This window comes from Panthera uncia (genome assembly GCF_023721935.1).
Source record: "Panthera uncia isolate 11264 chromosome B3 unlocalized genomic scaffold, Puncia_PCG_1.0 HiC_scaffold_1, whole genome shotgun sequence".
NCBI lineage: Eukaryota > Metazoa > Chordata > Mammalia > Carnivora > Felidae > Panthera > Panthera uncia.
This window is the reverse complement of record NW_026057582.1, coordinates 63,662,986-63,681,746: the sequence shown is the minus strand read 5'-3', so window position 1 is coordinate 63,681,746 and position 18,761 is coordinate 63,662,986. Positions and strand designations below refer to the sequence as shown.

Sequence of the window (18,761 nt, the reverse complement as noted above, 5' to 3'; positions counted from 1 at the left end):
TGACAGTGGGAGTAAAAGTTCATCAGTTCAATATGTCTTTCACATTGGGAGACTCCTGACTAATAACCTCTGGTATTTATCATCAGAACAGCCAAAGAACTAAATTCTGGCACATGCTGCTCTCACACACTGAGAAAAACTTAAAAAGACAGAAGATTTTCTCCATTTTTTTCTTCTTTCATTCATTTAGAAGAAAAGCATACCTTTTTTTAATTAAAAAAAATGTGAGCGTGCAGAAACATCTGGCCTCTATTACCATAGCAGCCTCCTAAATGGCCTCCTTGTCTCCAGTCTGCCCTTTCAAAATCAACTCTACACAACAGCCAGAGAGATCCTTCTAGAACACGGAACTACACCAGGCATTCTCCAGTGTTGCTGACATCTTCTTCCCCGACTCTTTCAAGGCCCTTGGAGTTAATTACCACGTGTAGCCACAACTTCCACCTCCCCTGCTTGTACCCTGTCCCGGCCACACCAAGCTGCTTATGGCTCCCCATTTCCTGCTACAAGAAGTGATATGTCCAGGCCTGCATACATTTCAGTCCTTTCTCCACAAGGTCCCTGCAAGGCTCGGTAGAACCTGGCTCCCAGCTGGGGTTCCCAGAGCACGTATCAAGCCTTTACCACACTCCTACGGAATACAGCCCACAGTCTTGGTATCTCTCACAGCATAATACTCTAATTTAAAAAATAAAGTAAAATAAAAATCTCATTTGGCAGGGCATATCATTCATTTTGCTTAAGGCCCACCATTCTCTAATTCTCTAACCAAACCGTAATTCCACATTTATTCTATGCTGGGTCGTATGAAGCTACTGGCTTTTTAAATTCTCTTTTACCCAAAAAGATTATACGCTGCTTGTGCCAGGATAGTGTGTTGTTACCTTTTGTATCTATAGGCCTGGAAAAGACTTTTCAATGAAATATATATTATGTTGATTTATGCTTTAAAAAATACCTAAAATTAGGTCAGGAAAGACTCAATAACTTATTTTTGGCCTCTCTGATTGTTTACCAACAACCCCAAAACTCATGGACCTCGATGGACCTGGCAGACATTAACAGTATTTCATTGGATGATTGAAAGTCTATGTTCATGATACATGCTGCTAAGGCTAGCAACTTTGTATCTGTAAGCTTCTGAATGTGATTACAGTCTTCCCCACTCTCTCCTGTACCAGAAGATCCATATCTCTTCTTCTCATTCCCCTGGAGTAATCATCCTTTCCATTTGTCATAGTTTTGTCCACCAAAGTATACATTTCCTTGATTTCATTTCGTACCTACATGACTGCCTTACTTCCATCAAACTGGGCTCTTCAGAAATTTGAATAGAATTGAATGAGATGTAATATTTCATCTGTTTTGTGAAGTCTGATCATGAACAAAGTAGCAGTCAGGGTGCTTACCCAAATTTAGACCCTGCCAAGGAGTAATGCACTCAGATCTATCTAAGCTGGTGCAGCTAGAGATTGCAGGTATGGAGATACCCATTGGTCAACCTCTGATGTACCATCTTTTTGATAATCCTGCCTTTGTCTCAGTCACTGTATTTTCCATTTCCTTAGTTATTCTTTTCTAGATGTTCAATTACATGCTGCTTTGAAGATACTAAAAGATATTTGGTGTCTCATAGAACCCAGACTACTCATATTTATGGAATTTCATATAATCACTGACATAGGAACGTGGTACCCACCTATTGCAATGTGGTTGCCATAAATTAAATCTTCAGAGAATGCCCTGTATTTTCAGGGAGTACTGTGGATGTTGCAGAAGGACTCTATAGTATAAGGCATTGCTGAGGAAATGTGTCAGGAGCATAAGAATGGAAATGTGTCCAACTATCAGGTTCAAGGAAAAAGAAAAAGAAAGAAAATAAAACCCTTTTGTCTAAGCTTCCTTCCCTAGGGAAGAGGCAGGGGCAGAATGGGGAGAGCTTATTACAGACCTTAGCGGCCAGAAATTTCATTGGCAATTTTGTTAGCATGCCTGCGTGACTGCCTTCTCAGAGGTCCATTGTGAATTCCTTAGTTGATATTATTAATAGTTAGTGGGTGCACCTGAAATCAAGCAATATTGGGCTATTTGGGTAATAGACATATTAAATGGGTCTTTTCTACAGCATCAAGCTTATCAGCTTATCTTTTTCCTAATAATGAATATCTCATCTTTTCCACTTGCCTAATCAAATGCTTCCACATCATCTTGAGGCAGAACCAGACCCAGCTGCATCTATTCTATACTCGTGGCTTCAATTACTTCAAATTACCCAACCTACTCACAGGTCCTTAGTTTCTCTTTTGCTCAGAGACATAGGCCTGATGCACCTCTTCAGAAGCTCATGATTACTAACCATTCAGCACAAGTCTGTTGTAAGTAAACAGAGAATCAGAGAGAGCACTAGGCTAAATTTACAGTTATGAGGAAATCTCTAGAAAAGATTTCTTCCTAAATTTTGGCACTCTTGGGTTGATCTCAAGTGTTTTTCTTTTCCCTGTCCCTTCTCTCTGAAACACATGTGAGCCTTTTTCTGAGTGACATTGCTTCAAGTTGAGGATTTCTACTGCAGTGGCAAAAAGTAAAGGCAGCCATATTTTGGCTACAAAATAGTAAACATTTATTTTTTCATAGATATTATACTGTTTTTATTGACCACAAGCATTAGGCTTCCATACTTTGCCATGCTTTCTTTTATCCAACCATATACCTGTAGCTGAATGAGGACAATACAAGAAACAGTGAATAAATAACTCATGGGGAAACTTAATATTGTCTCTTTCCATTATGTTTGGCTAAAAATTTACGATTTCTTATGCCTCTTGTCAGATGAAATGGTTCATCATTTTGGAGTCAAAACTTTTTTTAGTCAAAATTCTTACCTTTATACTTGATGATTTGATCTGTCCCTTAATTTCCAGTTTCTTTTATTCTCCTTTTTCCTCCAAGCTTTAAAAAGACCCTCTAAAAAGAGAGAACCCAGACTCACTACTGAACATCCAAGATGACTCAGGCTGTCCTGTGTTCTCCTACATGTTCAGGTGCCCTTTGATGCCTGAGGTCATGTTTTAAACCCCTTAAATCACTGTTATTCAGTATTACTCAGTCCAGTGTATAGAATAGGCATGATACATGGTTTTTAAATGAATGAATGCATGAATAAATGATACCTGATTTCACAATTTATGGTTGTTTAACCTCTTTCATCCAAATTACATTCTAACTGGGTTTGTATCATCTTGAACTTCTGTATATATTTTTAATACTAAGTTTAGTGCAGTCCATATGGCTATTGCTTTTGGAGTCCTATCATGGAGAAGCCAAAATTTGGCACACAGTATTTCAAAATTCATGTTCTAGTTAATCAACTCAAGGGATTGATTTTCACCCTGAAGAGTAACCATTGATTCAACAGATTGGTTACTATGATTGCTCTCCTTTGGACATTCTATGGTTGGAAGGCCTTATAACATTACAGAAATAGAAAATCTTTGGAAAATCATCTGTGGTTCTTGAAATATCTAAATGGAAGCCTTCCCCTTCAGAGAGTATTATCAATCTAGTTCAACAGAGAGCCATTATTTCTGCAAATTTATTGAACATCTTGGAGATAAATGTGAAACTGGCATTTCTTTAAAATTGCTTGTAATTTGGTAGCCAAGTGTAGAAATAAAGCAGAATACAGTATGATAAATTCTGTAGTAGAAACACATACAAGGAGCAGAGAGAAGGGGCGAATTAACTCCACATAAGGCATGAGAGAACGCTTCCTGAAAGAAATAGCTCTGGGTTGGGATTCCCCCATTCCAGCAGTTTCTGGTTTTTGGATGACTATTGTGAGTGAAAAATGCCCCTGATGTGCTTGATGTATTTATTTTTAAAGGAGAGTCACAATGTAAGAAATAAACTTTTAAAAATCAAAGATTTGGAGAGTATTTGACTCCTCAGTATAGCACCTGAATCTACCTTGATGTTCTCTGGTTTGCGTGATAGCTGAGAAAACTGCTGAATCCAACCCCTACTATATTAATGGATTTATATATGCACACATAAGGCTAATATATTTTATGCTGCCAATTTTTTTATGGTTTCATAAATAGTGCTATCACTAACATTTTTAAAAAGTGAAGAAAAGCGCTCATATGTGCTGGTTGAAATGCAGTGTATTTTATAGAACACTGCTACTCTTGATATAGCCTACGGGATGTGACTTTTCATAAAAACCTAATGAATTTCTCGATTTGTCAGCTGTTTCCAAACAGATGCACTCTGCTAATCTAATGGAAACATTTTGAGCCCAGATCCCAAATATCAATAGCTTTTAGTATTGCAAATGAGTTTGTCTATTGGGTAAATTGGGCTGTGTGGTTTTTGATAAAAAGTAGCTAGTGGTTTTGTATGGATGTTTTATGTTTAACTGCCTCGCCAGGGTTTGATGCTCCTATTTTTCCTTGCAGAGTTTCAAGTTGAATGTAGACAGTCATTGTGCTCTCAAGGAAGCCGTGGAGGAGGAAGGACACCAACTTCTCGAGCTTATTGCGTCTCACAAAGCAGGTAAATCCTCCTGAAATATTGCAAGCCTTTATGTCTCCAGACTATTAAGAATGAAGAAGCATTGCTGTAAATTACTGCATATATTCACTTCCTTATGTATTATTAATATTTACATTATCAGATTGACCTTCAAGATTTATAAATGTTTCATATACTGCATACAATGCTGTGATACTTATAAGATGAAATACTGCCTCCAAATGGTCTGTTCATTTTATTTTGGGCTTGCTGTTCGCCTGAGTTTCAATTGAAATCACATTCCTGAAAACTTCACGTTGACATGCTTTGTGATGTAGGTGCTCTGGAAATAACATTAAGATAATGAATGAGAATGGTGCAAATAGTTAGAATGCATATGCATTAGGGTACTTATAGATATCATTACAGATATGAGGCAGGCGGTGTAGATATATCTGATTATTTCCCTGCCAATTCACACACATGAACATTTTGCATGTTTTTTGCTGGTCATTGCATTAGCAGAGTTTTGGCTTTAAACCAACTCTTACCCAGTATTAATGTATTTATGAGGAACAGATTATAAATAAAAAATAGTTTTGTCATTTGGTTATACTTATCCTGGTAGTTAAAGACCATAAGACAGGATGAATTATAATTTGGCTCTTGCTTTGAGCTTACCACAGCTAAATAAGGAAAGAGCAGCATTAATCTGACATGCTAATGCTAAAGACTGCCCTCTTAATTCTGACCCGTTTACTATATTCCTCAACGAATTAATGTTACCTATTTCTGTACATCTTTCTGGTCATTATAAAGCCTCCACACATGTACACACAGGGCCTTTTATATGGAATGTGAAGCTTTAGAGTTAGTAATTTTCATACATCATGATTTTTGTTCCATATGCATCTTTTTAGTTCCTAGACTGAATTTAACTTGATTCCCAACCATGCATCTAGGTGGTTATCCCATCTTTGTGTCCTTATGCCTCATGTGAAGGCAAAAATTCCCATTCCCTTTCCTTAGTGACAAACGCTTATACGGCAGGCGATGGGTAGTGGTCATTTAAAATTATGTTTACCCTTTGAAATATTCATCTAATTTTTCTAAATAAAAGCGAACAATGGGTAAAAATGCAGTCAAGTCTGTAACTTGTGGTTTCCCCTCCTTTTGGAGAAGGACTGAAGGACATGCTGCGGATGATTGCGAGTCAGTGGAAGGAGCTGCAGAGGCAAATCAAACGACAACACAGCTGGATTCTCAGGGCTCTGGATACCATCAAAGCTGAGATTCTGGCTACTGATGTGTCTGTGGAGGATGAGGAAAGCACTGGAAGCCCCAAGGTAAGTGGCTTGAAGTTTGCCTTATTTCCTCTCATTTCTGCCTTCTTTTGAACTAGGCACCACTGAAGTTTTCTTTCCACCCCTAAGGCTTTTTGTTTCTACTGGGTAAACTTTATATATCCATATCTATTTCTATATCTAACTATATATAGAGAGAGAGGGAGAGAGAGAGAGAAAAATGAGAGAGACGAACACAATGAAATGGTTTAGTTTAAAATAACAACAACAAAACAAAACAAAACAAAACAAAAAACCCTGCAACTTTCAGTTTCTCCAGGAAGAGGTCTTTCTGTCAAAAGTGGCAGAGTAGGAGGGGGACAGTACTTTAGAGGTAGGAGAAAGGGGGACATAAAACATTTAGTAAACAAAACATAAAGCATCTTTAACGTGAATAATCAGAATGGTTTTAAATTGTTTTGTTGCAACTATAAATCACTATAATCAGTGCAATCACTCAGCTCTGACATCCATTAGCCGCTTGGTTACAGCAAATTAACAAAGAAGAGAGAAAGTGATTCATTATCTCATTCCTGTTAATGACTATCAGATGCATTGCCTAATTAGGGGATGGTCATTGTAGTGGGAAGAAGGTCATATGCTTCGCTACAAATCTTTTTGCTCTGAGTGTAAGTTCTCCATAACGGTGCATGCACCGAATACAACAAGTACTTTAAAAATGACTATTGACATGTTTTGGTTATCTATTTTAGATTTGCAAAATAACCCATAAAGCATATGCAAGTAAACTTTAAACGAATCACCTTTTCATACAACGCACTGCTTTGCTAAAGGTATCTTTGGACTCATGATGTGGAAAATAATTTTATTTATTTTATATTTTCATGTAATCTTTCTTTTGTATTTATTCTTTTGTGAAAGTAAGTGCAGAAAACCAGTCTTATAATAGACTCAGCATCGAAACATATTGCAACGTGTTGGTGGCGGGGGGGGGGGGGGGGGGGGGAGGAAACAGATTTAAGAGTTCATGGTTTCTATTCCTGGCATGGACAAAGTAATTAAATCATCATCGAGTCACATTTATTCAGCGTCCATGTGGATTGGCCTTGTGCTAAATGTATACAGAGCAAGTTAAACAAACCCTTTGCCTTCTTAGACTCACATTCTTAAGTGCAGGCAGAGGAAAAACCCACCCTACCCTGCAATGGTGAGACCATGCAGCCAGTGAAAGGCTCAGAAGATTTATAGCTTTGGAACCTCAAACAACAACCTTTAACTTATTTGTTGGAAACAGAGAATGGAATGATGAGCTCAGTTCCACTTAAAGGAAGCTCCTTGGAGGAGGTCACATTTCAGGAAATACTTGAAGGAAGGACGAGCAGTGACTTGGCACAGGAGCACACATTTTAGGAAGTGATGTGGCGAAAGGATCAAAGCTGGAACTAATAACATGGAAGGGAGAATGCATTCAGCAGATTTTTCGGGGCAGAAAGAGGGCTCTTTCAAGGAACAGAGTGCAGGGAGAAGTTGATGGGGCTAATGCATTGGCTGGAGTAGGGGGCAGTGATGATGAGAAAAGATGGACTAAAAAGTCTGTTGTGTTCTATTTATTTAATGAAGTACACTGATTGCTTACTTTTAAAAAGCTCTCCTGTACTGGGTGCACTCTACAGACCAGACACTGTTCTACAGCACTTCTGTGGGTTCTTTCATTTAATTCTCACAACAAACCTATACAGTAGTTCCCATATACTCCCCAGTGGAGAAAATGGAGGCACAGAGAAATTAAGTAACCTGCCTAAGGTCACACAGGTGCTTAGTAGCAGAACTCATCTTTGAATCTGACCCCTTTGTGGCCCCAGAGACCTTGTCAGTCACCACCTAGAGTACTGCCCCTCACTGTACTGCTCAGGGCCAGGTATCGTGATGAATAATTAGTCTCAGTGGCTGTCTCATGGAGCTTGTGGTGAAGTGGGGAGACAGATTTAAATTTAATAGTCATGCCTTTGTAGATGGTGGTGTACCGTGAAAGAAGAGAGAAGGGAGCAGCTGGAGGTTGGGCTGGGAGAAGTGATTTAGATCAGGGCATCAGGGAGGGCTTCTCTGAGGAAGCAACATTGTATGAGCAGACCAGTGCAGTTGGAGAGAGAGGGAGGAGGGTTTGATGGAAGCTCCATAGCCTGTGGTTATACGGGAGGGTTTTGGAGCTAGCAGAGAAATAGTATCATTGATACATTGATACATCATTGATACACAGCATAAAAAGCTGTTTCTGGGTGTGATGTGGAGCATGGGTGGTGGGTGGAGTGGGGTAAGTGGGAGTCAGGGAGGGAGGGGAGGTGCCAAAGAGGAACTGTGGAGACTTAATTAATTAATTAATTAAATTTAAATGAATACAGAATTAAATTAATTAATAAAAGACTGAGGCTAAAAATGAGTAGCTGTGTTCACCAGGGCCAACTTGAATTTCATACTTTTGAATCAACTCATTTTGTAGGAAGGTGTTTTGAGATGGAATAAAGAAGGTAACCCAATGAGGAGAAAGTATTATGAAAGGAAAGGCAATGTCTGCATTTTTCAAAAAGAGAAGAACCTGTCTAGGCCCAGCCTTAGAGACATCCTGACTGGGGTCCCAGAATCTGCATTCCATAAGCTTCCAGAGAACCACTGTCATATAGGCTCCAGGAAGGCCCTTTTCCTGCAGGGCTCCCGATTCGATTCGTGCACAGCCAGGATCCTCACACACTCTGAAAGAAAGAGTGTCTGTCACATTGTTGCTTATGTCTAAAATAGGGACTGTTTAATGTTATGCTACATCTTATCCTGATGAAAGTTATCTAGCCATTTAAAATAATGTTTTAGAAGAGAATTTTTAAACATTGGAAAAAGTCCTGTAATGTGCAATATGATATATGCATAAATAAAATATGATATATTTTTAAATATCTTTGAATTTTCCCAATCTCTACAGTGACTAAAAGTTATTTTAATCAGAAAAATAAAGAGCATATGTAAAATACAAGAATTAAGAAGAGATTTAAAAGGCAAAATAGATGACAATCGTCTGTAGGGACTTGAGATATAAATTTCAAGGTCAGGAGGAAGAATAAATACATCTGGTTCTTAATGATTTGGGTACCTCAGTTCTAAAGAAACAATGACACAAACCTCTCTGCTCAGATCATCCCCAAAGTGAAAGTATCTTCCTTGACTCACACCAGTTTGCAAAGAATAACCTAAGTGTTTCCATGAATAATATTTCTACGCAAAGCCACTCTGTGTCCCAGTGTGTGCACCGTGTCGTACATCTAAGAGCAGCTCCCGGAGAGGCACTTGTCGGGATTGGCACACGTGGGACCTGAGGGATGTGCTGGGAGTGCGACTGTGATGTGACAGAGTCACCAAAACCCCAGGCCTTCCACCTCCCAACTAGTTCTCTCTTGCCCAGTCCAGGCTGAATTTTCTCTGGACAGACGAAGTCCTCCACAGCCAAGGGTAAAGGTGAAATCAACTGTAGACGAAGAAAATATATTTATAACTTAAGCTTCTTTCTCCAGTTAGCTAATTTAAGCTAACTGGAGAAGTCAGGATGATTATTCTTTTTATTTGCTTAATAGTCATGAACTGCCTCCCTTAGTCTGTTGGGCAAGCACAAAGAATAATAGGGAAGGCTCAGACCCTGAAGTCAGACGGCCTGAGTTCAACTCCTAGCACTTACAGCTATGTGTCCTTGGGAAAATTACTTAACTTCTCTATGTCTCAGGTTCCTAATTTTTAATATGGAGGCAATGATAATACCCACCACAAAAGGGTTCTGTTACAGATCAAAGAGTTGATGTATCTGAAGTGCTTTTTTTTTTTTTTTTATTTTTTTAATGTTTATTTTTGACAGAAACAGAGACAGAATGCGAGTGGGTTAGGGGCAGAGAGAGAGGGAGACAGAGAAGCAGAAGCAGGCTCCAGGCTCTGAGCTGTCAGTACAGAGCCTGACGCGGGGCTCGAACTCACGAGCTGTGAGATCGTGACCTGAGCCGAAGTCGGACGCTCAACCGACTGAGCCACCCAGGCGCCCCTAAGTGCTTTTTTTTTTTTTTAATGTTTATTTCTTTATTTTGAGAGAGAGAGAGCACGAGCAAGGGAGGGGCAAAGAGAGAGGGAGAGAGAGAATCCTGAGCAGACTCCACGCTGTTAGCACAGAGCCTGATGTGGGGCTCGATCTCATGAACTGAGAGATCGTGACCTGAGCCAAAATCAAGAGGTGGAGGCTTAACCGACTGAGCAACCCAGGCACCTCTGAAGTGCTCTGAACAATGCCTGGTACATGGGAAATCCTAGGTTAGGGTAAATGTACAAGCTTTCATTTCTGGTGATGGAGACAGTAAATAAATATAATAGAATCTGAAAAATACTCTACTGAAGATAGGTATACAGCCCTATGAGTACACAGAGAAGGAAATAATGAACTCTATTTGGGCGTATCAAAGGAAAGATTTACAGGGGAGTTGAAGTTTTAAATGAGGGATGAAAAGGATTTTTGCCAGCATGAAAATAATGAAAAGGAAAGATTTATAGGGGGGGTTGATGTTTTAAATGAAGGGTAGAAAGGATTTTTGTTAGTGTGAAACATATGCAGAGACCTAGAGGTGTAAGAATGTGTGGCGTGGCTGGAACGTGACATCTTATTGTGGACGAGAATTAGGCCGGCTTGCCGCGGTCTGCACCAAGGCTCACATTGTGACCAAAAATAACCGTTATGACCAGTGGTTTGAGCAATAATTCTTCATATGTCTGAAATTGACGCTGTCCAACCCAGAGTGAGAACCCTATACAGAATATATCTCATATATACTGTTTAAAAAGAAAATTTCCTTGTGATATTGCCCATAGAGCGAACTTAAATGGGTTTACCCCGAAGTTGTCCAAGACTAAAAAGCATGGATTCGACTTGCTATCTATCATGTCAGTTCTCCTTCCATGACGTGACCTTGCATAGGTCATGTACAAATTGTGCCATGAAATGCATCTCTAAGCAGAGCAGTTATGATCATCTATTTCATCTTAGACCAAAAAGAGGAACTGAAATTAAAACATAATAAAAAAATAACTCCAGAATTCATCTAAAGTTTACTTCAGAAGCTACTGGGAACTTGAGAAGCATAATAGAAAATCTAAAGAATATATCTAGGGGGTATTTTTCTTTTTTACCTTGTTTGAGAGACTGCAGAAAAGGACTTGGTCTTAGAAATCTTGTAAAGAAGGAGGATAGGAGGAAATTCAAAGACTCTGGGAAACTTCTCCCCCAGGACTCGGCAGCATACCTTATTTGTTGTATTTCATTTTTAAAAAAAGTGTTTTCCCAGGACTGTGAGATCTTTTATACATGGAAATAGAGAACAGAATTCACCAGTTCTAGAAATAGAGCTTCAGCACTCACTTCCAAGAATTGAAAATATGCTTGTAATTATGTGTTTTATTTTAAGATAGATTGGTTAAAGTTTATCAGCTAAAACTAGGCTTTCAGTATGTTGAATTTTTGAATGGTATATAGCTGGAAGCATTTCAAAATGTGGAACACCCAACACCTAACAAAGGTTACATTCCTTTTTTTTTTTTTTTTTGACCTTTCAAGGCCAAAAACAAGAATCCTGAAAGCAAAAAAGCATTCCTAAAGTTTGCACATTGCCTCCTTTAGGATGTCCTTCCTCTCTGTTTCTTTACAGCTATTCAGCCATCATTACAGCTATCTAAGAATCAAGGCCAGGATGTGCCTAAGGTGACGTCTCAAACCTTCCATCACAGAAATCACAGTGGTTACTTTGTCCTCTTTAAAGAAACAGATCAGTTTCCAAAACAAAGAACGTTTGGAGATTTTATTGTAAATTCAGAAAACTTTACAGCTCCTAGAAGGGTGACCTAGCCTGGGTTCCAACCCACCTCTTCATTTCCTTAGTGAAAGGAGACACAGGGTTAGCTCCTTTGAACTCCAGGGATGTGCTTCTTTATCTGCCTTCTTGGAGGTTCTTAGATTGACATCTTAGATTGTCATCCCTTGGAAATGGATATCAGACTATGAAGGTCATCAGTGTTATCTGTTCAACAGTAGCACTTAGAGCAAGCTTAAGAACATATCTTAAATATGTTTCCTCAGCTGTACAAATGACAGTTTTAGATAGCGGCTAAGAAGGAAGGTATGCCTGGCCTCTGACTTGATTATGTCACTGAGAACCTGGACTTTATTCAGATGTCTAGAGAGAGCAGGTCCAGTATTAAGACACATTTTGTTTTGTTTTGTTTTGTTTTGTTCGTTTAACAGACACCTGAGTGTTAACCTAGTATGGGTAACTTTCTTTAACTGAAGTGGAGAGAAAGAAACTGATTTGGAGAGTACTTTTGTATGATATTTTCTCTGTATTCTATAGTGCCTCTTGGGTAATATTGCAGCTGGATATTATTATCCTGGAATGGAATTTGATCCTGGTGCTTCCAAAGCATTGTCTTTGTATTCTTTCCCTTTCTGGCTCAAAAGCTTATGTAGCTAACATGTTCTTTAATAGAGGATCTTCAGACACAGCATGAAGGTAATGAATGGTAATTGCATTTATGTTGTGAGTCCCACATACCTTGACACATGCATGTAGAAAGAATTCCCTGAGATACTTTACTTTCTTCCTCATGCAAAAAAGAGGACAGCTTTATGTGTCAAGAGGAACCAGAAATGAGATAGTAAGATTAAATTGTGCCTGAACTGGTAGAGAGAAAGACAACAGGCAAAGGCCTGGCCATTATTGATTGAGTGCTGACAGAGAGCTCTGCCCAGTGCTAGGCCAGACATGAGGGAAGACATGCTCAGTGCTCTTATCATCTCAGTGTAAGCATACAGTGTAACATCTTGTCTAATGTAAATTGGGCTATCTCAGATCTAGAATAATAGATCACCTAAGATTCAGATCATCTTAATTAGGATGTTGGCAGATTGAAATGGAATGTGGTTCTTGATGCAAGCAAATGAGTAGTAAATGCATTACCAATTCCACCTCTTTCATGCAGAATTCTTCCCAAAAGCCAGTATCTGATCCAGTTCCTTTCCTGCTGAACTATATAAACAGAGTCCTGATATGCAGTACCTAGGGAGAGCCCTTTCTTCTACTGTGGATTCTTCAGTAGTTCTTTTTTTTGTTGTTATCAGAAGGGCAACTTTTCTTCAAAAGTGTTTTTGAAAGACAGAAACAAAAGTGAGTTATTTCTTTGAAGATCAGTTGTCGTTACTAAATTTATGATAGAATCGAATAAAAGATAGTTCCTCTAATCTCCTTGAGGCACTTAAATTTGCATATTATCAGATGTATGGGTGGATCCGAGATGAGGATTTTTTTTTAATGGTCTGCCACTCTAATGAGGTGACTGAAAAAATGGTTGAGATGATAAAAATATATACTAGGTCAAAGGATGGCTAATGGTTATTCCTATCATGGTCTATATGATATGTAAGACCATAGCTTATCTTAATTTTTCATACTGTACTTCCATTGCTGGTGGCCTTAAGGGTAGAAATGTTTGGGTCAGCAAAAATCTGAGAGTGAAATTCTTTGGTGTCTCTAATCAATACAGAGAAATGTCATTGACATGAGTAGGTAGTCTATTTTTTTCCCTATTTAGTGAGAGTGCCTAATCTTAGAATCTATAATACCTAGAGTTGCAAAGATGCATGGTATTGTATACAAAGTTACATTCAGTGGAAAGCAGCCCTCTTTTATTGGCAGAACTCACATTTTGTAACTCAGCCTGATCTATGTTAAAGATAGTGTATAGTAAATACATTAGGGGAACTTTTTTGGCATGAGGTGGAGGTCAACATTTTTAAAAATCTATAAGCATGTAAGGACAAAACGGAAGGCAAGATACAGAATTGCTTCTAAAAACACTTTGAAATTAATAAGTAAATTCTTTGAAGGTGTGAAACAATTACCTCAGTGTTTGATTTACCCTTTTTCCCGGGAATGTGTTGTTTCTGGCAGGGGAGCCGTCTGAGTTGAGGAGAGCCCTGCTAACGGGATTACTCTGCTCTGGCTCTTGTGTTTATTGAGTCACCTAGGACTTCTTATAAAACAGCAGCTTTCAAATGTACACACACCTGCGCTCAACACCCTGAATACTCCAAACGTTTGTTTAACTGTTCTCATACCCAGAGTATCTCTCCCATCCAGTGAGGTCAAAAAGCATCGAGAGGTCCACATTCTGCATTTTCCTTCGCCTTGGAAATCACTTGGAATATAGCCATTTGTGTGGTGCTGATGTAAACAGAGATGCAGATCTTTTCTTAGTGTAAGGTAGTGCTCTTAGCCACTAGGACTCACAGAACATTCCCAGTCTTACCTCCCACTGCGCCTAAATGAGGGTTAATGTTTCTCAGGAAATGTTAACTAGATTGGAGGTCCTGCTGGGCCAGAGCCCAGGGAACCATCTCAATGCAGCTTCCAAGCCATTTTGCCCTGGGCTGGGGTGGTGGCTTCTCATCTTTGTACTTAGTTGGCCTGCAGAGGCCAACACTTCTTTAGCATTGCCCCTTGCAGCGCTAAGCAAAGTCACAGATCTTGCTGAGTGAGTAGCAGGACAGGGAAAAACATGAAGCCTAAAGCTAGAAACTAAGACAAAGGAAAAGAGAGGGGAGAAAGAGAAATAGAAGGAATAGAAGGAGAAAGACAAAAGAAGGAAGTATTTGTCCAGTGAAATATAGTAGAAGCTAATTGTCCACATCTGTTTCATGGACATTTATGCTTTTGTCTTTCTGTCTCTGTCAATGTCTCTCTCATTCCATCTTTTCTCTAGCTCTGGAAATCAAAGTCAGAAAAGCTTTCTTTTGACATCTTAGATATTATTGTATAACTATTGTACGTGTGTGTGTGTGTGTGTGTGTGTGTGTGTGTGTAGTAACTACTCTGTTAATGGGATTAGCACTTAGTGTGGGCTTACTATGGTGTAGGTTTGTGTCACGCCTTTTACGTGGATTGTCTCATTCACTCTTCCCAACAGAACTAGCAGTCATGGGTCTCCTGGGTGGCTCAGTCGGCTAGGCTAAGCATCCAGCTCTTGATATCGGCTCAGGTCACGATCTCATGGTTTGTGAGTTGAAGCCCCCCATTGTGTTGAGCTTTGTGCTGACAGCATGGAGCCTGCTTGGGATTGTCTCTCTCCCCCTCTCTCTCTGCCCCTCCCTTGCATGCATGCACACACTCTCTCTCTCTTTCAAAATAAATAAATAAACATAAAACAAGAACTAGCAGTCATAATCCTTCTAATCATTTTCTCTTTACTGATGGAAAAACTTAGGCTCCAAACATATATAAGATATTCAGGTTTATTCAGTCTTTTTAGGAACCTTACATGACAGGGTAAAAGGCAAACTCCTTACCCTGTCATTTGACTCCACCTGATTCACTATCTTCCAAGTGCATTTTCCCCTTTCTTTTCTTTTTTTCTTTTTGCCCAGGGCTTTTCCTATTCTCTCCATCTATACTAATCTTATCCAGTCTTAAAATCAATTATTATTGAATATGTTACCACACTGTGATGTTATAGCTCTGGAGAGGACACTGTACCTCTCCTTGTTCACTGCCCATCAGTGGAGACAGACTTACACATATGTAATTCTAAATTAAAGCAGGTTGCATGATAAATCCTATAATAAGGCACAAAAGAGATAGAGAAATTAGGGAAGGGGACATTATTTCAACCTAATAGGGTCTGGGAAAGTTCCTTCCACCCCTAAGAGAAAATGGATTTTTGGAATTCTCTAATATTCTGATAAATTGTTGGTAGGAAGATATTAGAGGGAGAACATTCCAGGCAGAGGAAATAACATGGTCAAAAGTATGGAAAAGGGAATATATGAGGGACTTCTAGAGAATGGCAAACAGTGAATAGTTTGGCTCTTTCAAGCATAGGGTGTCCATGGGAAGGGATGAGGACCTAGTAGAAAATAAAGCCTGATAATTTTTGAGCTATAATGGAGAACTCTGAATATCAGCTGAAGAGTTTGTACTTTACTAGTGTTCCGTGAGTGTTTTTAATGATTGGATTTAGCCATAGGAAACAGATGGCAAAAGTAGGATGAGAGAGGAAAAACCGAATTAGGAATCTAGTACAATAACTAAAGGCAGCTGAAGTAAAGCAGTAGCTGTGATAACATAAAGAAAAAAATGGAAGTGATATTATAGAAGAATAAATATTAGGTTTTGGTATCTGGAGAATGAGGGGCTGAGGGAACAGTCAATGATAACTCAAAGGAATTGAGCCTGAACAATTAGGAGAATTGTGGTAGCATTTACTGAGGTTGGGCACATTTTGATAAGGAGCAGTTTTGAAAGCTAAGTAAAATGACCATGGTATCCACTTAAGAAGAATATCTGGGTATGTAATTTGGGCATAGATATTTTTGTAACCTCTGCAGGTGATTCCAAAGTGCAGAAAAGTTTGAGAACAATCATTTAGAAATAAGAGAAGCCTGAAAATCATTGATGTGGTTACGTGCAATATTCAGGAGGGGTCAATGCTAAGGATATAACTTTAGCAGTCAAGATAGAAATAATAGCTGTAGCCTTGGAAGTTGATGGTGACAAGAAAGGACTATTGTATAAGAGTAAGAGAGAAATATGATAGAACCTTGAGGAATGTCTGGAGTAACTGAGAGCAAGGATGTCATCTTAAAACTGGGGATTAAGTGAAAATCTACATGCTCAACAGTGAAACTCCCAGAATGCTGACAGTCAGGGGAGAATAGGGATGTAGGTCAAAGGAAATTTTCATGGAATATGAGTGACCCTACCATGTTTATAGGCCAAAGAATACATCTAGTGAAAAAGAGACAGTTGAAGAAGAGAGTTTTAAGAAGGACAAGAAAGAAAGTGAATTGGCACAGTGATTCAGATGAGGGAGAGAAAGTAAATCAGGTGAATCTCTGAAGAAAGGAGGATGTATCTTCTAAAATAGGAGAGAAAGAAGGAATGTTGGGTGGTAAGCAAGAGTAAAGAGGGAAGGAAGCCAAAGGATTTAGAATGAAGACAAATTCAATGTGATTAGTCAGTGAGAGAATTATTTGACTAGAGGGAGGCTTTAGGGTGAAGAGAGACTGGAGAACAAGATTGCAATTCAAATTCCGCTGTCTCAATAGAGATTTCCTGTAATTTTCCAGTCCTAAGTGATTGCGATCGCCTCTAAACTGTATTACCTTTACTGTTTGTACTACACGTTTAGTGATTAATCACACCCAATCTTGTGACACCATTTCCATTGTTGTCTTGAACTTCCATTTATATCTTTTAAAGTTAACTTTTAAGGCGATTACATTCCATGACTACAAACTCCCCAGGGCAGCATTTACAACATAAACTTCTTTGTTGTACTCACTTTAAACATTATTTGAGCTAAAAATATACTTTATTTATTCTTAATTGGTTGATATATAATACTCTTATTAAAGCTAAGGACAAAATTACACTTTATTTTCTCATCTTTCACGTACTTTATCTTGGCTGTATAAATAATGGCACAATTCTGTCTTATCACCTCTTTTTTTTTTTTTCTACAATTCTCTCTCATTGCCTTTGCCTGTTGCTTTTTATTATGAATAAGACAATCTTTAAAAGAGCTGTTTCACCTATTTCTCCCAAAATAACTAGTAATCTATGCCATAGAAAAGAAAAACTATGATTCTCTTATTATTTTTGTGCTTTCTTGATTCAGGTCTAGTTGATTAATTGTTTTAATAGGTTCTTTGATTTTTTAAAAAGTCTATTTAAACAGACTTACTGAAAGAATATACTGAGTTGCTTCTTCGAAAAGGACTAAAAGCATCTAATATAACTTACCAGCTGACCAGCACACTGGTTGATAAAATTTGTAGTCTTTGCTCTAAAGCTCTCTAACAAGATTAGGTGAAATTGAACCTGAGAAGGTAAAGGTCTCTAAATTGACATAAACTGAAAGGGCAGAACTGGATCATACTACTATTTGAATCGCTAACAAAGTCTAATCTCTGACATATTATATTTGGTGTACTATAATCTGTGTACATACACATGCTTCTAGTAAATGATGAATGAGGTTTAGCTAACATAATATAGTTTATATTCTTCTAGACCTTTGTAGGAAATACAGGGTTGAGGCACTCTGCTCTGTAAAGTGACCTGGATCACTTCTCTGGAATGGCGTCTCCGTAAGACACACACACTCATGCATTTTTTCCAAACCAGCTTAGTCAAATTTATTTTCCTTCTGTCATTCATTTGGTGCCTCTTCTGGCTTCCATTAGATAGATGGGGTGGGGTGGGGGGTTACTGAATTTCACTGGATAGTTCCATCTGGCTAAAACCAGTAAAGCAAATAGTTTCTGATGGGAGTTGTTGGTCCAGTTGCAAGACTAGAAAGAAATTAATACATATGAACGTCCATACTTATTTCAACCTTCTAAAGTTCATCCATAATTTGAGGGCTCTGTATTTTGAATTATGAGGAATTTTGAAAAACTCTTTTTTGTCTCAGCTCTTTTCTCTTTTTCAGACCCTCATGCCCAAAGCTTGTTTTTCTTTCCTAGCTGAAAGTAAACTAATAACCACATAATGTAAACTCATGATTCCAATGCTAAGGAGGCTCAATAGTATCAGTGATACTATTTTAGGATGTCAACTGCTTAATGTGTTGGAATTTTTCCCATTACTCAAGATTTTGGAAATTCCAGAACCTGGCCTATTGTACACTTAGCAAGTGCTTTATACTCACCACACCCCTCCTCTTTTGACCATTATTTCTCTTCTTCACAAACTCTTTTAGTATTACATATTTATAAAATGGCAGCTTTCTGGGCCCACTACCCATTATCATTAATGAAGTTCTTATGTTTTTTTCTCTCAAGTATGTTAAACTAATATGATTCAACAGAAAACCAAATTG

General features: G+C 38.5%; 1 protein-coding gene across 2 annotated transcripts in view; it reads left to right on the top strand.

The window, feature by feature from the left end:
- Positions 1-18,761, top strand: part of AKAP6 (A-kinase anchoring protein 6) — a 492,411-nt gene that overhangs the window by 257,676 nt on the left and 215,974 nt on the right. For both annotated transcript variants that reach the window (XM_049612916.1, XM_049612917.1), the window contains 2 exons: positions 4,458-4,554; positions 5,695-5,858. In XM_049612916.1, coding sequence (XP_049468873.1) covers positions 4,458-4,554; positions 5,695-5,858 — 261 coding nt within the window. The remainder of the gene's footprint in view (positions 1-4,457; positions 4,555-5,694; positions 5,859-18,761) is intronic.